Source organism: Oncorhynchus keta, chromosome 30 (assembly GCF_023373465.1).
Source record: "Oncorhynchus keta strain PuntledgeMale-10-30-2019 chromosome 30, Oket_V2, whole genome shotgun sequence".
Classification (NCBI taxonomy): Eukaryota; Metazoa; Chordata; class Actinopteri; order Salmoniformes; family Salmonidae; genus Oncorhynchus; species Oncorhynchus keta.
In genome coordinates this window covers 24824143-24841385 of record NC_068450.1, presented here as the reverse complement: position 1 = coordinate 24841385, position 17243 = coordinate 24824143, and the positions used below count along the sequence as shown (strand labels likewise).

At 47.4% G+C, this 17243-nt stretch overlaps 1 protein-coding gene across 1 annotated transcript in view; it reads right to left on the bottom strand.

Moving 5' to 3' along the window:
* The window catches only part of aff2 (AF4/FMR2 family, member 2), a 359750-nt gene that overhangs the window by 289025 nt on the left and 53482 nt on the right, over positions 1-17243 (bottom strand). Inside the window, exon 2 of the mRNA XM_052487000.1 lies at positions 946-1066. Coding sequence (XP_052342960.1) covers positions 946-1066 — 121 coding nt within the window. The remainder of the gene's footprint in view (positions 1-945; positions 1067-17243) is intronic.

The following is a 17243-nucleotide window of genomic DNA, read 5'->3' as shown; positions in this document are numbered from 1 at the left end:
CTGGAGAAATAATGGGGGTAGAAGCTGGAGAAATAATGGGGGTGTAGAAGCTGGAGAAATATGGGGGTAGAAGCTGGAGAAATAATGGGGGGTGGAAGATGGAGGTGTAATGGGGAGGGGTGGTAAAAGATGGTGGTATTATGGGGTGGGTGTAGAAGCTTGGGGAATAATGGGTGGTGGAAGCTGAATTGGAAGACGCTGGGGTTTAATGGGGAGGGTGTCAAGCTGGGTGTATGGGGGGCTGGGGAAATAACAGGGGGGTAGAAGCTGGGGTTATAATGAAGGGGTAGAACCTGTGGGAATAATGGGCGGGCAGAAGCTGTAGGTATAATGGGGGGTTGAAGCTGTAGGTGTATTGGGGGGTAGAAGCTGGGGGTATAATGGGGGTTTAAACTGGGGTTATAATGGGGGCAGAAATTGGAGGTATAATGGTGGGGTAGAAGCTGGGTTTAATGGTGGGGTAGAAGCTGGAGGAATAATGGGGGTGGTAGAATCTGGATGAATAATGCTAGATGATGGAGGAGTAATATGGGGTTGTAGAAGCTGGGGGAATAACAGGGGGGTAGAAGCTGGGTTTTATAATGGGGGGGGGCAGAAATTGGAGGTATAATATGGGGGTAGAAGCTAGGGGTATAATGGGGGTAGAAGCTGGAGGAATAATGGGGGGTAGAAGCTGGGGTATATTAGGGAGGGGTGTAGAAGCTAGGGGTATAATGGGAGTAGAAGCTGGAGGAATAATGGGGGGTAGAAGCTGGGGTATATTAGGGAGGGGTGTAGAAGCTGGGAGTATAAACTTATTTTATCTAGCACCTTACATCATGCTTGCTTCCAGGCGATGCCCTAGGAAAAGTGATGGGAGATGGGATGCTGCATGCTGACTGACCTCCTTCCCAACTCCTCACGCCCTTCCTTCCTTCTTTCCTTTCTTCCTTCCCAGGCCCTTACCTTGTATGGCTCCCCAAAGAGATTAAACCCAGAGGAGAAGAGATCTTCGTCCTGCTGCACCTCCTGAGTCCGCCGCTCCCACTCCCTCTTCTTGAGCGCATTGCGGTCCTGCTCATAATGACTGCATGGGGAGAGAAGGAGGAGAAGACAACACCAGGTCTGTCAGAGTTCACAGCTGTCATGATAGAGTGCAGGGCTCTCCAACCCAGTTCCAGGAGATCTACTATCCTGTAACTCATTAATAATTAACTGGTTGATAAGCTGAATGAGGTTAGTTACAACTGGGGTTGTAGCAAAACCTAAAGGAGGGTAGCTCTCTAGACACTGGGTCAGAGAGCCCTGCCACAGAGAAACATTGAGATGTGAGGGAAGCCCTGTCTAATAGGCACAAGCTGACACTAAGCTGATGAAGGACAGGCAGCACCGGAGAGAAAGGAAGTGGATTGTCATACAAACACTGAATACAGGACACTGCCGGAAAGAAAGGGCATGCTTACCCAAGGGGAGAAAGAAAGGGAATGGCTACCCAACACAGAGTGGAAGGGCCAGCCACAGTTTATTAACCAACAAGAAGTGGAAGGGCCAGCCACAGTTTATTAAGCAACACGGAGCAGAAGGGCCAGCCACAGTTTTTTTATAAACACGGAGCGGAAAGGCCAGCCACAGTTCATTAACCAACACTGAGTAGAAGGGCCAGCCACAGTTTATTAAGCAACATGGAACAGAAGGTCAAGCACAGTTTATTTTTCAACACAGAGTGGAAGGGCCAGCCACAGTTTATTAACCGACATGGAGCAGAAAGGCCAGCCACAGTTTATTAAGCAACAGAGAGGAAGGGCCAACCACAGTTTATTAAGCAACACGGATCGGAAAGGCCAGCCACAGTTCATTAACAAACACAGAGAAGAAGGTCAAGAACAGTTCATTAACCAACATGAAGTAGAAGATCAAGAACAGTTTGTTAACCAACACAGAGAGGAAAGGCCAGCCACAGTTTATTAACCAACACGGAGGGTAAGGGCCAGACACAGTTTATTAAGCAACACGGAGTGGAAGGGCCAGCCACAGTTTATTAAGCAACACGGAGGGGAAGGTCAAGCACAGTTTATTAAGCAACACGGAGGGGAAGGTCAAGCACAGTTTATTAAGCAACACGGAGTGGAAGGGCCAGCCACAGTTTATTAAGCAACACAGAGTGGAAGGGCCAGCCACAGTTTATTAAGCAACACGGAGTGGAAGGGCCAGCCACAGTTTATTAAGCAACACGGAGTGGAAGGGCCAGCCACAGTTTATTAAGCAACACGGAGGGGAAGGTCAAGCACAGTTTATTAAGCAACACGGAGGGGAAGGTCAAGCACAGTTTATTAAGCAACACGGAGGGGAAGGTCAAGCACAGTTTATTAAGCAACACGGAGTGGAAGGGCCAGCCACAGTTTATTAAGCAACACGGAGGGGAAGGGCCAGACACAGTTTATTAAGCAACACGGAGGGGAAGGTCAAGCACAGTTTATTAAGCAACACGGAGGGGAAGGGCCAGACACAGTTTATTAACCGACTGGAGCGGAAGGTCCAGACACAGTTTATTAACCAACACGGAGTGGAAGGTCAAGCACAGTTTATTAACCAACAGGGAGTGGAAGGTCCAGACACAGTTTATTAACCAACACGGAGTGTAAGGTCATGCACAGTTTATTAACCAACACGGAGTGGAAGGGCCAGCCACAGTTTATTAACCAACACATAGTGGAAGGGCCAGCCACAGTTTATTAAGCAACACGGAGTGGAAGGGCGAGCCACAGTTTATTAAGCAATACGGAGTGGAAGGGCCAGCCACAGTTTATTAAGCAACACGGAGTGGAAGGGCCAGCCACAGTTTATTAAGCAACACGGAGTGGAAGGGCCAGCCACAGTTTATTAAGCAACATGGAGGGGAAGGTCAAGCACAGTTTATTAAGCAACACGGAGGGGAAGGTCAAGCACAGTTTATTAAGCAACACGGAGGGGAAGGGCCAGACACAGTTTATTAAGCAACACGGATGGGAAGGGCCAGACACAGTTTATTAAGCAACACGGAGGGGAAGGGCCAGCCACAGTTTATTAACCAACACATAGTGGAAGGGCCAGCCACAGTTTATTAAGCAACACGGAGTGGAAGGGCGAGCCACAGTTTATTAAGCAATACGGAGTGGAAGGGCCAGACACAGTTTATTAAGCAACACGGAGTGGAAGGGCCAGCCACAGTTTATTAAGCAACACAGAGTGGAAGGGCCAGCCACAGTTTATTAAGCAACACGGAGTGGAAGGGCCAGCCACAGTTTATTAAGCAACACGGAGTGGAAGGGTCAGCCACAGTTTATTAAGCAACACGGAGGGGAAGGTCAAGCACAGTTTATTAAGCAACACGGAGGGGAAGGGCCAGACACAGTTTATTAAGCAACACGGATGGGAAGGGCCAGACACAGTTTATTAAGCAACACGGAGGGGAAGGGCCAGACACAGTTTATTAACCAACACGGAGTGTAAGGTCAAGCACAGTTTATTAACCAACACGGAGTGGAAGGGCCAGCCACAGTTTATTAAGCAACACGGAGGGGAAGGGCCAGACACAGCTTATTAAGCAACACGGAGGGGAAGGTCAAGCACAGTTTATTAAGCAACACGGATGGGATGGGCCAGACACAGTTTATTAATTAAGCAACACGGAGGGGAAGGGCCAGACACAGTTTATTAAGCAACACGGATGGGAAGGGCCAGACACAGTTTATTAAGCAACACGGAGGGGAAGGGCCAGACACAGTTTATTAAGCAACACGGATGGGAAGGGCCAGACACAGTTTATTAAGCAACACGGAGGGGAAGGGCCAGACACAGTTTATTAAGCAACACGGATGGGAAGGGCCAGACACAGTTTACTAAGCAACACGGAGGGGAAGGGCCAGACACAGTTTATTAAGCAACACGGAGGGGAAGGGCCAGCGGGTGTAAAAGTGTAGGCCTTTTGAGTTCTAGGCTCTTTAGTCTATGTTGATTGCCTTTTACACCCTTGTATGTTTTACAATGAAGAGCATACTAAAACCAATATGACTTTTTCCCAATATTCCAATTTAGTAAATACATTCCCAGTATATGTTTGCAATAACTTAACATAAAAGTTGTCCTAGACAGACAGGTAGGTTTCCATATCTTCATTCAGGTTTGTTAAGCCTGTTTGGTGAGCAGAGCAGCCATGTCGGCAGCGAAATAAATCCACAGTGTAACATTCGTCTGCTTTCTCCTTTGTCAGCTGATGTAAAAGTTGTGCCTAGCTGTCCTATGGCTGTCCGACCACTACCAACACTTGATTAAAAACCCTGCTCTATGCCCTCTCATTCGCATAATGTCCCACGCTCCTCCACCTCCGCTGCTGCTGCTCTTTCCAAAGAGGTGGGAGTTGAACTAGCGTAGCGACGTAGCAGCATTAGCATCCTGGCCCCGGGCTATCACCAAGCCCCCTGGGGCCCAGTGGGGAACTGGGCATTAAGACAGGCAGCAGAAGGACCAGCCAGGGCTGAGGACGTGATAGCAATGTGGTAGTGTTCTGTGGTGGTGTAGACTAGAGGGTGGTATAGGGTGAGAGGGCCAACCCTAAGAGAGACATGCAACCAGAACAGAGCAGAGTTGACTGAACAGAGCAGTGCAGTGATGCTCAGCTCCCACAGCAGTGATGCACTGACAAGGGTAATGGAAAGGCTGAGTACCTGCTCTGCTGTCCATCTAGAAATACCAGATGGTACGCTCTAGATAGACAGCATATTAAACGATACCCAGCACTGTATGGTCATCTAAATGTTTCAGCCATTTTGTTTACCATTTCTTCATTTTGATTTCAATTAAATTAGTAGTTGATTGAAGTTGATTGACGCTGATGTAAATGAAAGTGACAAAATGGCTACATGGTGGTGATAATAACATAGTAGGAAATCCTATCACACTTAAATACCTGAATACAGTACCCCTAGAATTATGAACCAAGATTTCTCAGCTTTCTCAAACCAAATAAACATATTTCCCATCTCAAACTCTGTTGCTTTGAAGAACACCCCAGGAGAATCCCAGACTTGGGAAGCACAAGCAATTGGCAGTGATAGATATGAGACAGAGACAGAGAGTTGGAATCAGTTTCCCTTCAATCTGCCCTTGCTCTGCTCAAAACACACCTCCGGGTCCTATGGCTTTTCCAAAGCATTTAATCAATCAGCAAATTATTTTGAAAAGGGAGGCCTGGGGAAAGAAAAACGAGGCCCTATTTCAGGGCGACAGGCGATTGTTTTAATGGAAATAAGAAATAACACAGGAAGAGAAAGAAGGGGAGGAATGCGGCAGGGAGAGATTGACGGCCGGGCCCATGCAGTAATGACAGCAAGATGTCAGTTATCTTTACTCTGGGCCTGCTCAAACCTGCCAGTGCGCCCTGACGGTCTGATAGATCAAATTTCCAGCTGTCATTGGCTCCCGTGCCCCGGCAGTCCCCTGCCACTAAGTCCTGTGTCTAATGCACCAGTGTTGTTATGAGGTGTGGGGTCAAGACTGATCATTAACTCACTACTGTAGAAAGCCAGCTATCCTCTAAGGGAAGAGCGATCGAGGCATGATGTTTCAGTGCTAACAGATATTAGTCTGCAGAGGAGACGACAGTGCTTCTTCAGCCCTTTTTACTCCTATGGGAAATGTGATATATATATAAAAAAGATTTCCAGAATTGATTTTATTTTTTCTCATTCCGGCGATGGTTTTAATAGCAGAGAGAGGGTTTTTATAATGATGATGGTGATGTCGATGATGATGTTCTCGGTAAATTGTAGCATTGGCAGCTCTCTTCTCTTCCCCCTGCAGACTGCCGGCCTCCCACCCCTGGTTCTTTCCAACATAACATAAAAAAGCTAATACTGATATCCACTGTAAACCCAATGAATTTAATCTCGGCTGAGCTATGCTGCACTTGGAAGATAACCAAATAGACCCAGGTTTTATCCCCCTCCCCTCCCAGGCCCAGTGTACAAGCAGCACAGTGAAAAGAACACATACAGAGATGTAAAAAGCAGCCAATCCCCCCACCATTATTCCAATATAGCAGCCTAAACAACAGTCACTGATTTCTGATTTAGAAAGTGGCAATTATTAATTTCAAGCACCGGCTAATTAAAACTACAGCTAGGCATTTAGCCTCTTGTTACAATTATTTCAATGCTTTATAATTATATGGATCTACTTATCTACTCTATTAGCGCTGGAGCGGGGAAGGAGAAAATCTGGCAACCCTTGTCATTCTGATTCCTCAAAGAGAGACACTGTGGTGAGGATCAGAAGGTTGGGAGGGTTTATCAGCGGTAGTTCCTGGGGTTGCCAGGTCCGGTGGTATCTGGAGTCTCTATAGAAAGATGTGCTATGGGGATTGAGACAAGAGGGAGAGGGATGAGGAGTGGATGGGGATGCGTTTGGGAAGAGAGCTAACTGCCTGCCACAGAAAACTTGGTTTGATGTGCGATCACAAGGGAATCCAGTATTCTTCATGCCGAATTCTCTGATATAATTTAATGACAAACAGACATCTGAAAATAGCAAGCATTCCTCTGAAGGTATGAAGTAAAATACAATAACACCTCCAATGATGAAAAGCTAGTGTCTGTCTTTAATGGAACATATTGAACAATATGCTGTTGTCAAAGCCACAGTGCTATGTTTAAGAATGCAGAAATAACAAGACAATAGCTGTCATGCTTTTTACCTGTTTTCCTTTGTCTTCCACATGGCACATGCATGAACTTTGCTCCCTATTTCTTAAGTGGGCACAGCCGTAATTACCATGTTGAATATAGTAGGATGTAATGACAGGATACAACAGAGGCCTCTTAAAGAGAACCCTACCATAGTCCAGAAATACTCTCTTATCCACCTCTCTGCAGCAAACCCAGTGAGGAAACATTTTCACCCCAGGTTCCAGGGTTGTAGCCTGATGACAGCTGTGAGGATAGGTTTTTACGGCAGGATCTAGGGCTGTAGCCTTATGACAGCTGTGAGGATAGGTTTTTACCTCAGGTCCCAGGGCTGTAGCCTTATGACAGCTGTGAGGATAGGTTTTACCTCAGGTCCCAGGGCTGTAGCCTGATGACAGCTGTGAGGATAGGATTTTACCTCAGGTTCCAGGGCTGTATCCTGATGACAGCTGTGAGGATAGGATTTTACCTCGGGTCCCAGGGCTGTAGCCTGATGACAGCTGTGAGGATAGGATTTTACCCCAGGTCCCAGGGCTGTAGCCTGATGACAGCTGTGAGGACAGGTTTTTACCCCAGGTTCCAGGGCAGTAGCCTGATGACAGCTGTGAGGAAAGGTTTTTACCCCAGGTTCCAGGGCTGTAGCCTGATGACAGCTGTGAGGACAGGTTTTTACGGCAGGTTCCAGGGCTGTTGCCTGATGACAGCTGTGGGGATAAGTTTTTACGGCAGGTTCCAGGGCTGTAGCCTGATGACAGCTGTGAGGATAGGTTTTTACGGCAGGTTCCAGGGCTGTAGCCTGATGACAGCTGTGCGGACAGGTTTTTACGGCAGGTTCCAGGGCTGTAGCATTATGACAGCTGTGAGGACAGGTTTTTACCTCAGGTCCCAGGGCTGTAGCCTGATGACAGCTGTGAGGATAGGATTTTACCTCAGGTTCCAGGGCTGTTGCCTGATGACAGCTGTGAGGACAGGATTTTACCTCAGGTCCCAGGGCTGTAGCCTGATGACAGCTGTGAGGATAGGATTTTACCTCAGGTTCCAGGGCTGTAGCCTGATGACAGCTGTGATGATAGGATTTTACTTCAGGTTCCAGGGCTGTAGCCTGATGACAGCTGTGAGGATAGGATTTTACCCCAGGTCCCAGGGCTGTAGCCTGATGACAGCTGTGAGGACAGGTTTTTACCCCAGGTTCCAGGGCAGTAGCCTGATGACAGCTGTGAGGATAGGTTTTTACCCCAGGTTCCAGGGCTGTAGCCTGATGACAGCTGTGAGGACAGGTTTTTACGGCAGGTTCCAGGGCTGTAGCCTGATGACAGCTGTGGGGATAAGTTTTTACGGCAGGTTCCAGGGCTGTAGCCTGATGACAGCTGTGAGGATAGGATTTTACCTCAGGTCCCAGGGCTGTAGCCTTATGACAGCTGTGAGGATAGGTTTCACCTCAGGTCCCAGAGCTGTAGCCTGATGACAGCTGTGAGGATAGGATTTTACCTCAGGTTCCAGGGCTGTATCCTGATGACAGCTGTGAGGATAAGTTTTTACGGCAGGTTCCAGGGCTGTAGCCTGATGACAGCTGTGAGGATAGGATTTTACCTCAGGTCCCAGGGCTGTAGCCTTATGACAGCTGTGAGGATAGGTTTCACCTCAGGTCCCAGAGCTGTAGCCTGATGACAGCTGTGAGGATAGGATTTTACCTCAGGTTCCAGGGCTGTATCCTGATGACAGCTGTGAGGATAGGATTTTACCTCGGGTCCCAGGGCTGTAGCCTGATGACAGCTGTGAGGATAGGATTTTACCCCAGGTCCCAGGGCTGTAGCCTGATGACAGCTGTGAGGACAGGTTTTTACCCCAGGTTCCAGGGCAGTAGCCTGATGACAGCTGTGAGGAAAGGTTTTTACCCCAGGTTCCAGGGCTGTAGCCTGATGACAGCTGTGAGGACAGGTTTTTACGGCAGGTTCCAGGGCTGTAGCCTGATGACAGCTGTGCGGACAGGTTTTTACGGCAGGTTCCAGGGCTGTAGCATTATGACAGCTGTGAGGACAGGTTTTTACCTCAGGTCCCAGGGCTGTAGCCTGATGACAGCTGTGAGGATAGGATTTTACCTCAGGTTCCAGGGCTGTTGCCTGATGACAGCTGTGAGGACAGGATTTTACCTCAGGTCCCAGGGCTGTAGCCTGATGACAGCTGTGAGGATAGGATTTTACCTCAGGTTCCAGGGCTGTAGCCTGATGACAGCTGTGATGATAGGATTTTACTTCAGGTTCCAGGGCTGTAGCCTGATGACAGCTGTGAGGATAGGATTTTACCCCAGGTCCCAGGGCTGTAGCCTGATGACAGCTGTGAGGACAGGTTTTTACCCCAGGTTCCAGGGCTGTAGCCTGATGACAGCTGTGAGGACAGGTTTTTACGGCAGGTTCCAGGGCTGTAGCCTGATGACAGCTGTGGGGATAAGTTTTTACGGCAGGTTCCAGGGCTGTAGCCTGATGACAGCTGTGAGGATAGGATTTTACCTCAGGTTCCAGGGCTGTTGCCTGATGACAGCTGTGAGGACAGGATTTTACCTCAGGTCCCAGGGCTGTAGCCTGATGACAGCTGTGAGGATAGGATTTTACCTCAGGTTCCAGGGCTGTAGCCTGATGACAGCTGTGATGATAGGATTTTACTTCAGGTTCCAGGGCTGTAGCCTGATGACAGCTGTGAGGACAGGATTTTACCTCAGGTTCCAGGGCTGTTGCCTGATGACAGCTGTGAGGATAGGATTTTACCTCAGGTTCCAGGGCTGTAGCCTGATGACTTAGTGTCTGCAGTAGCAGTGTGTAGAGGAAAGCAGGGCTCCCTCCTGTCACCACAGTCAACAGCTGTGACATGTTAGCCCGTGTTGGTGCCAGTGTCGACACACAGCCCAGCTGTGACACACGGCAGCCGTGCCAGTGTCCTATCTGTCTTCCTCTGCTTCTAGTGGGCATGTGAAAACACATTCCAGCTGTCATCATCCACACCCACATCTACACCCACACACACAGCTTCCATGTGAGGTGAGGCATTACATTACATGTAGCCTAGTGGTTAGAGCGGTGGACTAGTAACCGAAAGGCTGCAAGATCAAATCCCCGAGCTGACAAGGTAGAATCTGTTGTTCTGCCCCTGAACAAGGCAGTTAACCCACTGTTCCTAGGCTTTCATTGAAAATAAGAATTTGTTTTTAACTGACTTGCTAGGTAAAATAAAGGTAAAATAAAAACAGAGACAGAACAGACACGTAGGTACACAGACTGTATCACATCTTCTCCACAGATGATCACATTTGAATCAGCACTGTCAAACACTGTGAATTCTCAGAGAGTCAAACTCCTCAGGTCTTTATTAAGGATCAGCCAATGCAGGCTATTCATAAACACAGCACATTATGGTATGTCACAGGTTTCACAAACACAGGACATTAAGGTGTGTCACAGGTATCATAAACACTTTAAGGTGCGTCGCGGCCTCCGAGGAGGAGTGCTGCATGGTGTGACTGCTGCTGAGTCAGTTGGCCAGAGCAGGAGACTGAGAGCCTCTTTGATTAATTGCCAGATGCCAGGTTATCAACCTCTTCCTCAGGGATTTGTTTCATTTTCGACAAGGAGGCCATAATTTGCACTTGCACTAAAAGTGATCCTGTGTTACTATGGAGGTGCCCTGCCTGCCTCCTTCCCTGCCTGCCTCCCTCCCTCACACACAGCCAAGAGAGAACCACCCCCTCAGTTCATACCATGTGGGTAAATGTCCTGTTTTCCTCATACTTTCTCCCTCTTTCCCCCTCTCTTTTCCCCTCTCCTTCTCTCTCTGTTTCTCTCTCTATCTCTGTTTCTCTCTCTCTCTGTTTCTCTCTCTATCTCTGTTTCTCTCTCTCTCTGTTTCTATCTCTCTCTGTGTTTCTCTCTCTCTCTGTTTCTATCTCTCTCTGTGTTTCTCTCTCTCTCTGTGTTTCTCTCTCTCTCTGTGTGTTTCTCTCTCTCTCTCTCTCTGTTTCTCTCTGTGTTTCTCTCTCTGTTTCTCTCTCTCTCTGTTTCTCTCTCTGTCTCTCTCTCTCTGTTTCCCTCTCTGTTTCTCTCTCTCTCTGTTTCTCTCTCTCTGTTTCTCTCTCTGTTCCTCTCTCTGTTCCTCTCTCTCTCTCTGTTTCTATCTCTCTCTCTGTTTCTATCTCTCTCTGTTTCTCTCTCTCTCTATGTTTCTCTCTCTCTGTTTCTCTCTCTCTGTTTCTCTCTCTCTGTTTCTCTCTCTCTGTGTTTCTCTCTCTCTCTCTGTGTTTCTCTCTCTCTCTGTTTCTCTCTCGCTCTGTTTCTCTCTCTCTCTGTTTCTCTCTCTGTGTTTCTCTCTCTCTCTGTTTCTCTCTCTCTGTTTCTGTCTCTGTTTCTCTCTCTCTCTCTGTTTCTATCTCTCTCTATGTTTCTCTCTCTCTCTATGTTTCTCTCTCTCTCTGTTGCTCTCTCTCTCTCTCTCTGTTTCTCTCTCTCTGTTTCTCTCTCTCTGTGTTTCTCTCTCTCTCTCTGTTTCTCTCTCTCTCTCTCTGTTTCTATCTCTGTTTCTCTCTCTGTTTCTGTTTCTCTCTCTCTCTCTGTTTCTATCTCTCTCTCTATTTCTGTTTCTATATCTCTCTCTGTTTCTCTATGTTTCTCTCTCTCTCTGTTTCTCTCTCTCTCTCTGTTTCTCTCTCTGTGTTTCTCTCTGTTTCTCTCTCTCTGTTTCCCTCTCTGTTTCCCTCTCTCTCTCTCTCTGTTTCTCTCTCTCTCTCTGTTTCTCTCTCTCTCTCTCTGTTTCTCTCGCTCTCTGTTTCTATCTGTCTCTCTCTGTTTCTCTCTCTCTCTCTCTGTTTCTGTTTCTATCTCTGTTTCTCTCTCTGTTTCTGTTTCTCTCTCTCTCTCTGTTTCTATCTCTCTCTCTATTTCTGTTTCTATATCTCTCTCTGTGTGTCTCTCTCTCTGTGTCTCTCTCTCTGTTTCTCTCTCTCTCTCTCTGTCTCTCTCTGTTTATCTCTCTCTGTTTCTCTCTCTCTCTCTCTGTTTCTCTCTCTCTCTGTTTCTATCTCTCTCTCTCTCTGTTTCTCTCTCTCTCTCTGTTTCTCTCTCTCTCTCTCTGTTTCTCTCGCTCTCTGTTTCTATCTGTCTCTCTCTGTTTCTCTCTCTCTCTCTGTTGCTCTCTCTCTGTTTCTCTCTCTCTCTGTTTCTCTCTCTCTGTTTCTCTCTCTCTCTCTCTATCTCTCTCTGTTTCTGTTTCTATCTCTCTCTCTGTTTCTGTTTCTATCTCTCTCTCTGTTTCTGTTTCTCTCTCTCTCTCTCTCTCTCTGTTTCTATCTCTCTCTCTCTGTTTCTGTCTCTCTCTCTCTGTTTCTATCTCTCTCTCTGTTTCTATCTCTGTTTCTGTTTCTATCTCTGTTTCTCTCTCTGTTTCTATCTCTCTCTCTCTGTTTCTATCTCTCTCTCTGTTTCTATCTCTCTCTGTTTCTATCTCTCTCTCTCTGTTTCTATCTCTCTCTCTGTTTCTATCTCTCTCTCTGTTTCTCTCTCTCTGTTTCTCTCTCTCTCTCTCTGTTTCTCTCTCTCTCTCTCTGTTTCTCTCTCTCTCTCTGTCTCTATCTCTGTTTCTGTTTCTATCTCTGTTTCTCTCTCTGTTTCTGTTTCTCTCTCTCTCTCTGTTTCTCTCTCTGTTTCTGTTTCTCTCTCTCTCTCTGTTTCTATCTCTGTTTCTGTTTCTCTCTCTCTCTCTGTTTCTATCTCTCTCTATTTCTGTTTCTATCTCTCTCTATTTCTGTTTCTATCTCTCTCTATCTCCCTCTCTGTGTTTCCATCTCTCTCTGTTTCCATCTCTCCCTCTGTTTCTATCTCTCTCTCTGTTTCCATCTCTCTCTCTGTTTCTATCTCTCTCTCTGTTTCCATCTCTCTCTGTTTATATCTCTCTCTGTTTCTATCTGTCTCTCTGTTTCTATCTCTCTCTGTTTCTCTATCCCCCTCCCTTTATTAACAATACAGTACAAGAGCCCATGATTAAATGCACTGGCCAATTAGAGAGTACTGTCTGGGGCTGCTCTACATCTGAATGTCATGTTATGAATATTTGAAGAGGAGCAAGGGGCTCATTTCCAGTTTTGACCCAATTCAGCAAACAGAGCTAATGATGTGCTATAACATAATTTCAGTGTCCAGAAACAACACAATCGATGTCAACCTCCCAGTAGATGGGGGCAAGTGGCAACTGACCACTTCCCCAATCACCATCAATTTGACAGACAACGAGAGGAAGACGTGGCCATCTACACTGTCATCAAATGGTGAGGACTGATCCACGGGAGTCATTTCTAAACATGGAATACTGGATATCTCTTTATACAGGATATGACATTAGCCATTGATATTAATATAATGTAGATAGGTTTTATATCACATTCACATCAACAATGTACTTGCTGATAATGGATCTACAGCTGAATATGATTGCTTGTCAAATTTATCCAAGGTGTGTGTTCTCTATATAAAAATGGACCTAATAAGTATAATTCGGCCCATATTGTGTTATCTTTATGAAGAGGCCTTCTGGTCGGCTTGGGTCAAGTCGTTTAGCCTCACAGCGGTGTGTGATATCTACCCTGGGGCTTTGACTACCTTCATTTATGTATGATTCATTGAGATCTAGAGAGAGAGAGATCATTTCAAACAATGAAATGCCTATGAGCATAGCAGGGCAGACAGATTGATTAAATCACAATGGCTCTTGTTCAGTTGAAATCATTCTGAAACATGAAGACTTCAAATGCTGCTGTTAAGGATATACAGCTATCTATTTAAAAAATAATGTATTCATAATACGATGAGTCCAAGTCAACAAAACCACCTGAATATTGCTGTCTCTTATAAAAGTTGTGAATATTTGTCATAAATGGTACAATGATTCGGTATCCTCCTATTCTCTTGAAGTGTAGATCATTGAGAGGTCCGTCACCATTCCCGGACCATAATAAAGACGTGCCAGTTTGCTGCCGTGCATCACGACATACAGCACCTTGTTTATAGTCACATACAGTTGACCTTTGCATTGCAATGAAACCGTCCCTGATAGGCTACAAATTGCATTGACTGTCGAGGAACCATGATAATCACTTTCTCTTCTCAACAGGACCCCCGCTAGTCCGATTAGTGGTTGTCCTTGTAAATGGAACTTGCAACATGGCACACAGACGACCATGCTACACACGTCAGCAGATGTGGATGTGTGAGGTGTCAGGGGATATAGTGTGCTGTGAATGCCATTACAGAGCTGTACCATTATTAATGGCTACAGGCCCACACTCCATGATGTGATAAGTGACCATTCTCATTAGATTTACCAACTTCGGAGATCATCAGTAATCTATTTTGTTTCAGATCCCAATGCATAATCTATCAATATGACAGTAGACAATAGTGATGTTATTTCTACTCGCAGCGCACAATTGGCAATGCACAACGCTCTATCCATGTCTGTCTGTCTCCAAGTCTCCGACCACTACCTTGTATCCTTTTCCCTCTCGCTCTCATCCAACACTTCCCACACTGCCCCTACTCGGATGGTATCGCGCCGTCCCAACCTTCGCTCTCTCTCCCCCGCTACTCTCTCCTCTTCCATCCTATCTTCTCTTCCCTCTGCTCAAACTTTCTCCAACCTATCTCCTGATTCTGCCTCCTCAACCCTCCTCTCCTCCCTTACTGCATCCTTTGACTCCCTATGTCCCCTATCCTCCAGGCCGGCTCGGTCCTCCCCTCCCGCTCCGTGGCTCGACGACTCATTGCGAGCTCACAGAACAGGGCTCCGGGCAGCCGAGCGGAAATGGAGGAAAACTCGCCTCCCTGCGGACCTGGCATCCTTTCACTCCCTCCTCTCTACATTTTCCTCCTCTGTCTCTGCTGCTAAAGCCACTTTCTACCATTCTAAATTCCAAGCATCCGCCTCTAACCCTAGGAAGCTCTTTGCCACCTTCTCCTCCCTCCTGAATCCTCCCCCCCCTCCCTCCTCCCTCTCTGCAGATGACTTCGTCAACCATTTTGAAAAGAAGGTCGATGACATCCGATCCTCGTTTGCTAAGTCAAACGACACCGCTGGTTCTGCTCACACTCCCCTACCCTATGCTCTGACCTCTTTCTCCCCTCTCTCTCCAGATGAAATCTCGCGTCTTGTGACGGCCGGCCGCCCAACAACCTGCCCGCTTGACCCTATCCCCTCCTCTCTTCTCCAGACCATTTCCGGAGACCTTCTCCTTACCTCACCTCGCTCATCAACTCATCCCTGACCGCTGGCTACGTCCCTCCCGTCTTCAAGAGAGCGAGAGTTGCACCCCTTCTGAAAAAACCTACACTCGATCCCTCCGATGTCAACAACTACAGACCAGTATCCCTTCTCTCTTTTCTCTCCAAAACTCTTGAGCGTGCCGTCCTTGGCCAGCTCTACCGCTATCTCTCTCAGAATGACCTTCTTGATCCAAATCAGTCAGGTTTCAAGACTAGTCATTCAACTGAGACTGCTCTTCTCTGTATCACGGAGGCGCTCCGCACTGCTAAAGCTAACTCTCTCTCCTCTGCTCTCATCCTTCTAGACCTATCGGCTGCCTTCGATACTGTGAACCATCAGATCCTCCTCTCCACCCTCTCCGAGTTGGGCATCTCCGGCGCGGCCCACGCTTGGATTGCGTCCTACCTGACAGGTCGCTCCTACCAGGTGGCGTGGCGAGAATCTGTCTCCTCACCACGCGCTCTCACCACTGGTGTCCCCCAGGGCTCTGTTCTAGGCCCTCTCTTATTCTCGCTATACACCAAGTCACTTGGCTCTGTCATAACCTCACATGGTCTCTCCTATCATTGCTATGCAGACGACACACAATTAATCTTCTCCTTTCCCCCTTCTGATGACCAGGTGGTGAATCGCATCTCTGCATGTCTGGCAGACATATCAGTGTGGATGACGGATCACCACCTCAAGCTGAACCTCAGCAAGACGGAGCTCCTCTTCCTCCCGGGGAAGGACTGCCCGTTCCATGATCTCGCCATCACGGTTGACAACTCCATTGTGTCCTCCTCCCAGAGCGCTAAGAACCTTGGCGTGATCCTGGACAACACCCTGACGTTCTCAACTAACATCAAGGCGGTGTCCCGTTCCTGTAGGTTCATGCTCTACAACATCCGCAGAGTACGACCCTGCCTCACACAGGAAGCGGCGCAGGTCCTAATCCAGGCACTTGTCATCTCCCGTCTTGATTACTGCAACTCGCTGTTGGCTGGGCTCCTGCCTGTGCCATTAAACCCCTACAACTCATCCAGAACGCCGCAGCCCGTCTGGTGTTCAACCTTCCCAAGTTCTCTCACGTCACCCCGCTCCTCCGCTCTCTCCACTGGCTTCCAGTTGAAGCTCGCATCCGCTACAAGACCATGGTGCTCGCCTACGGAGCTGTGAGGGGAACGGCACCTCAGTACCTCCAGGCTCTGATCAGGCCCTACACCCAAACAAGGGCACTGCGTTCATCCACCTCTGGCCTGCTCGCCTCCCTACCACTGAGGAAGTACAGTTCCCGCTCAGCCCAGTCAAAACTGTTCGCTGCTCTGGCCCCCAATGGTGGAACAAACTCCCTCACGACGCCAGGACAGCGGAGTCAATCACCACCTTCCGGAGACACCTGAAACCCCACCTCTTCAAGGAATACCTAGGATAGGGTAAGTAAGGGTAAGTAATCCTTCTCCCCCCTTCTCCCCCAACAAGATTTAGATGCAAGTGGCTGTTCCACTGGTTGTCATAAGGTGTATGCACCAATTTGTAAGTCGCTCTGGATAAGAGCGTCTGCTAAATGACTTAAATGTAATGTAATGTAATGTCTGTGTCTTAGTGGGTAGGAGTGTTCACACTAGTCTGCCTTGCGCACACAGTGCCATCATCCAACGTAAACAAACAGACAACTGAGAATATTCAGTCATGTCTAGACAGCCTCAGTGACATCATCATGCTCCTCTCCACAAGCCCCCACATACACTCAAAACATTGATATGGTAACTTTTCCTCTCACTTGGAAAAGACAGACAACTGGATTAATCTGCCTCAGAGGAGAAGGGAGAGGAGGAGAGGAGAGGAGGAGAGGGTAGAGGACATTCATGTTGGGCTGGAAGGACGCAGGCAACAGCCTTCCTTTGATCTCACATCCACACACTGACAAGAGGAAATGGGACCAGTATGCCCTACAGTCACATGTTCTCTTACATGTGAAAACATCAAATATGTGCAGATTCAAATTAATCAAGAATATCATGAACTTTTTGAGCCATTTACACATGCACAGCGCACCGAGATTTTCAATTCCTTTCACAGGCCTATAGGCTGTTAATGTTGCTCGGGGGGAAAAATATCACTGCTTTATGATTTATGGAATCAATTATTCTGAAATAATAATAATCGGAAAGCATTTTCTTGGAAGTAAGAAAATACAACCGGTACCCTTATTAAATATCAAACATAGGACCAATAAACCGCTGTACATATAAAGAAAAGGAGGGGATG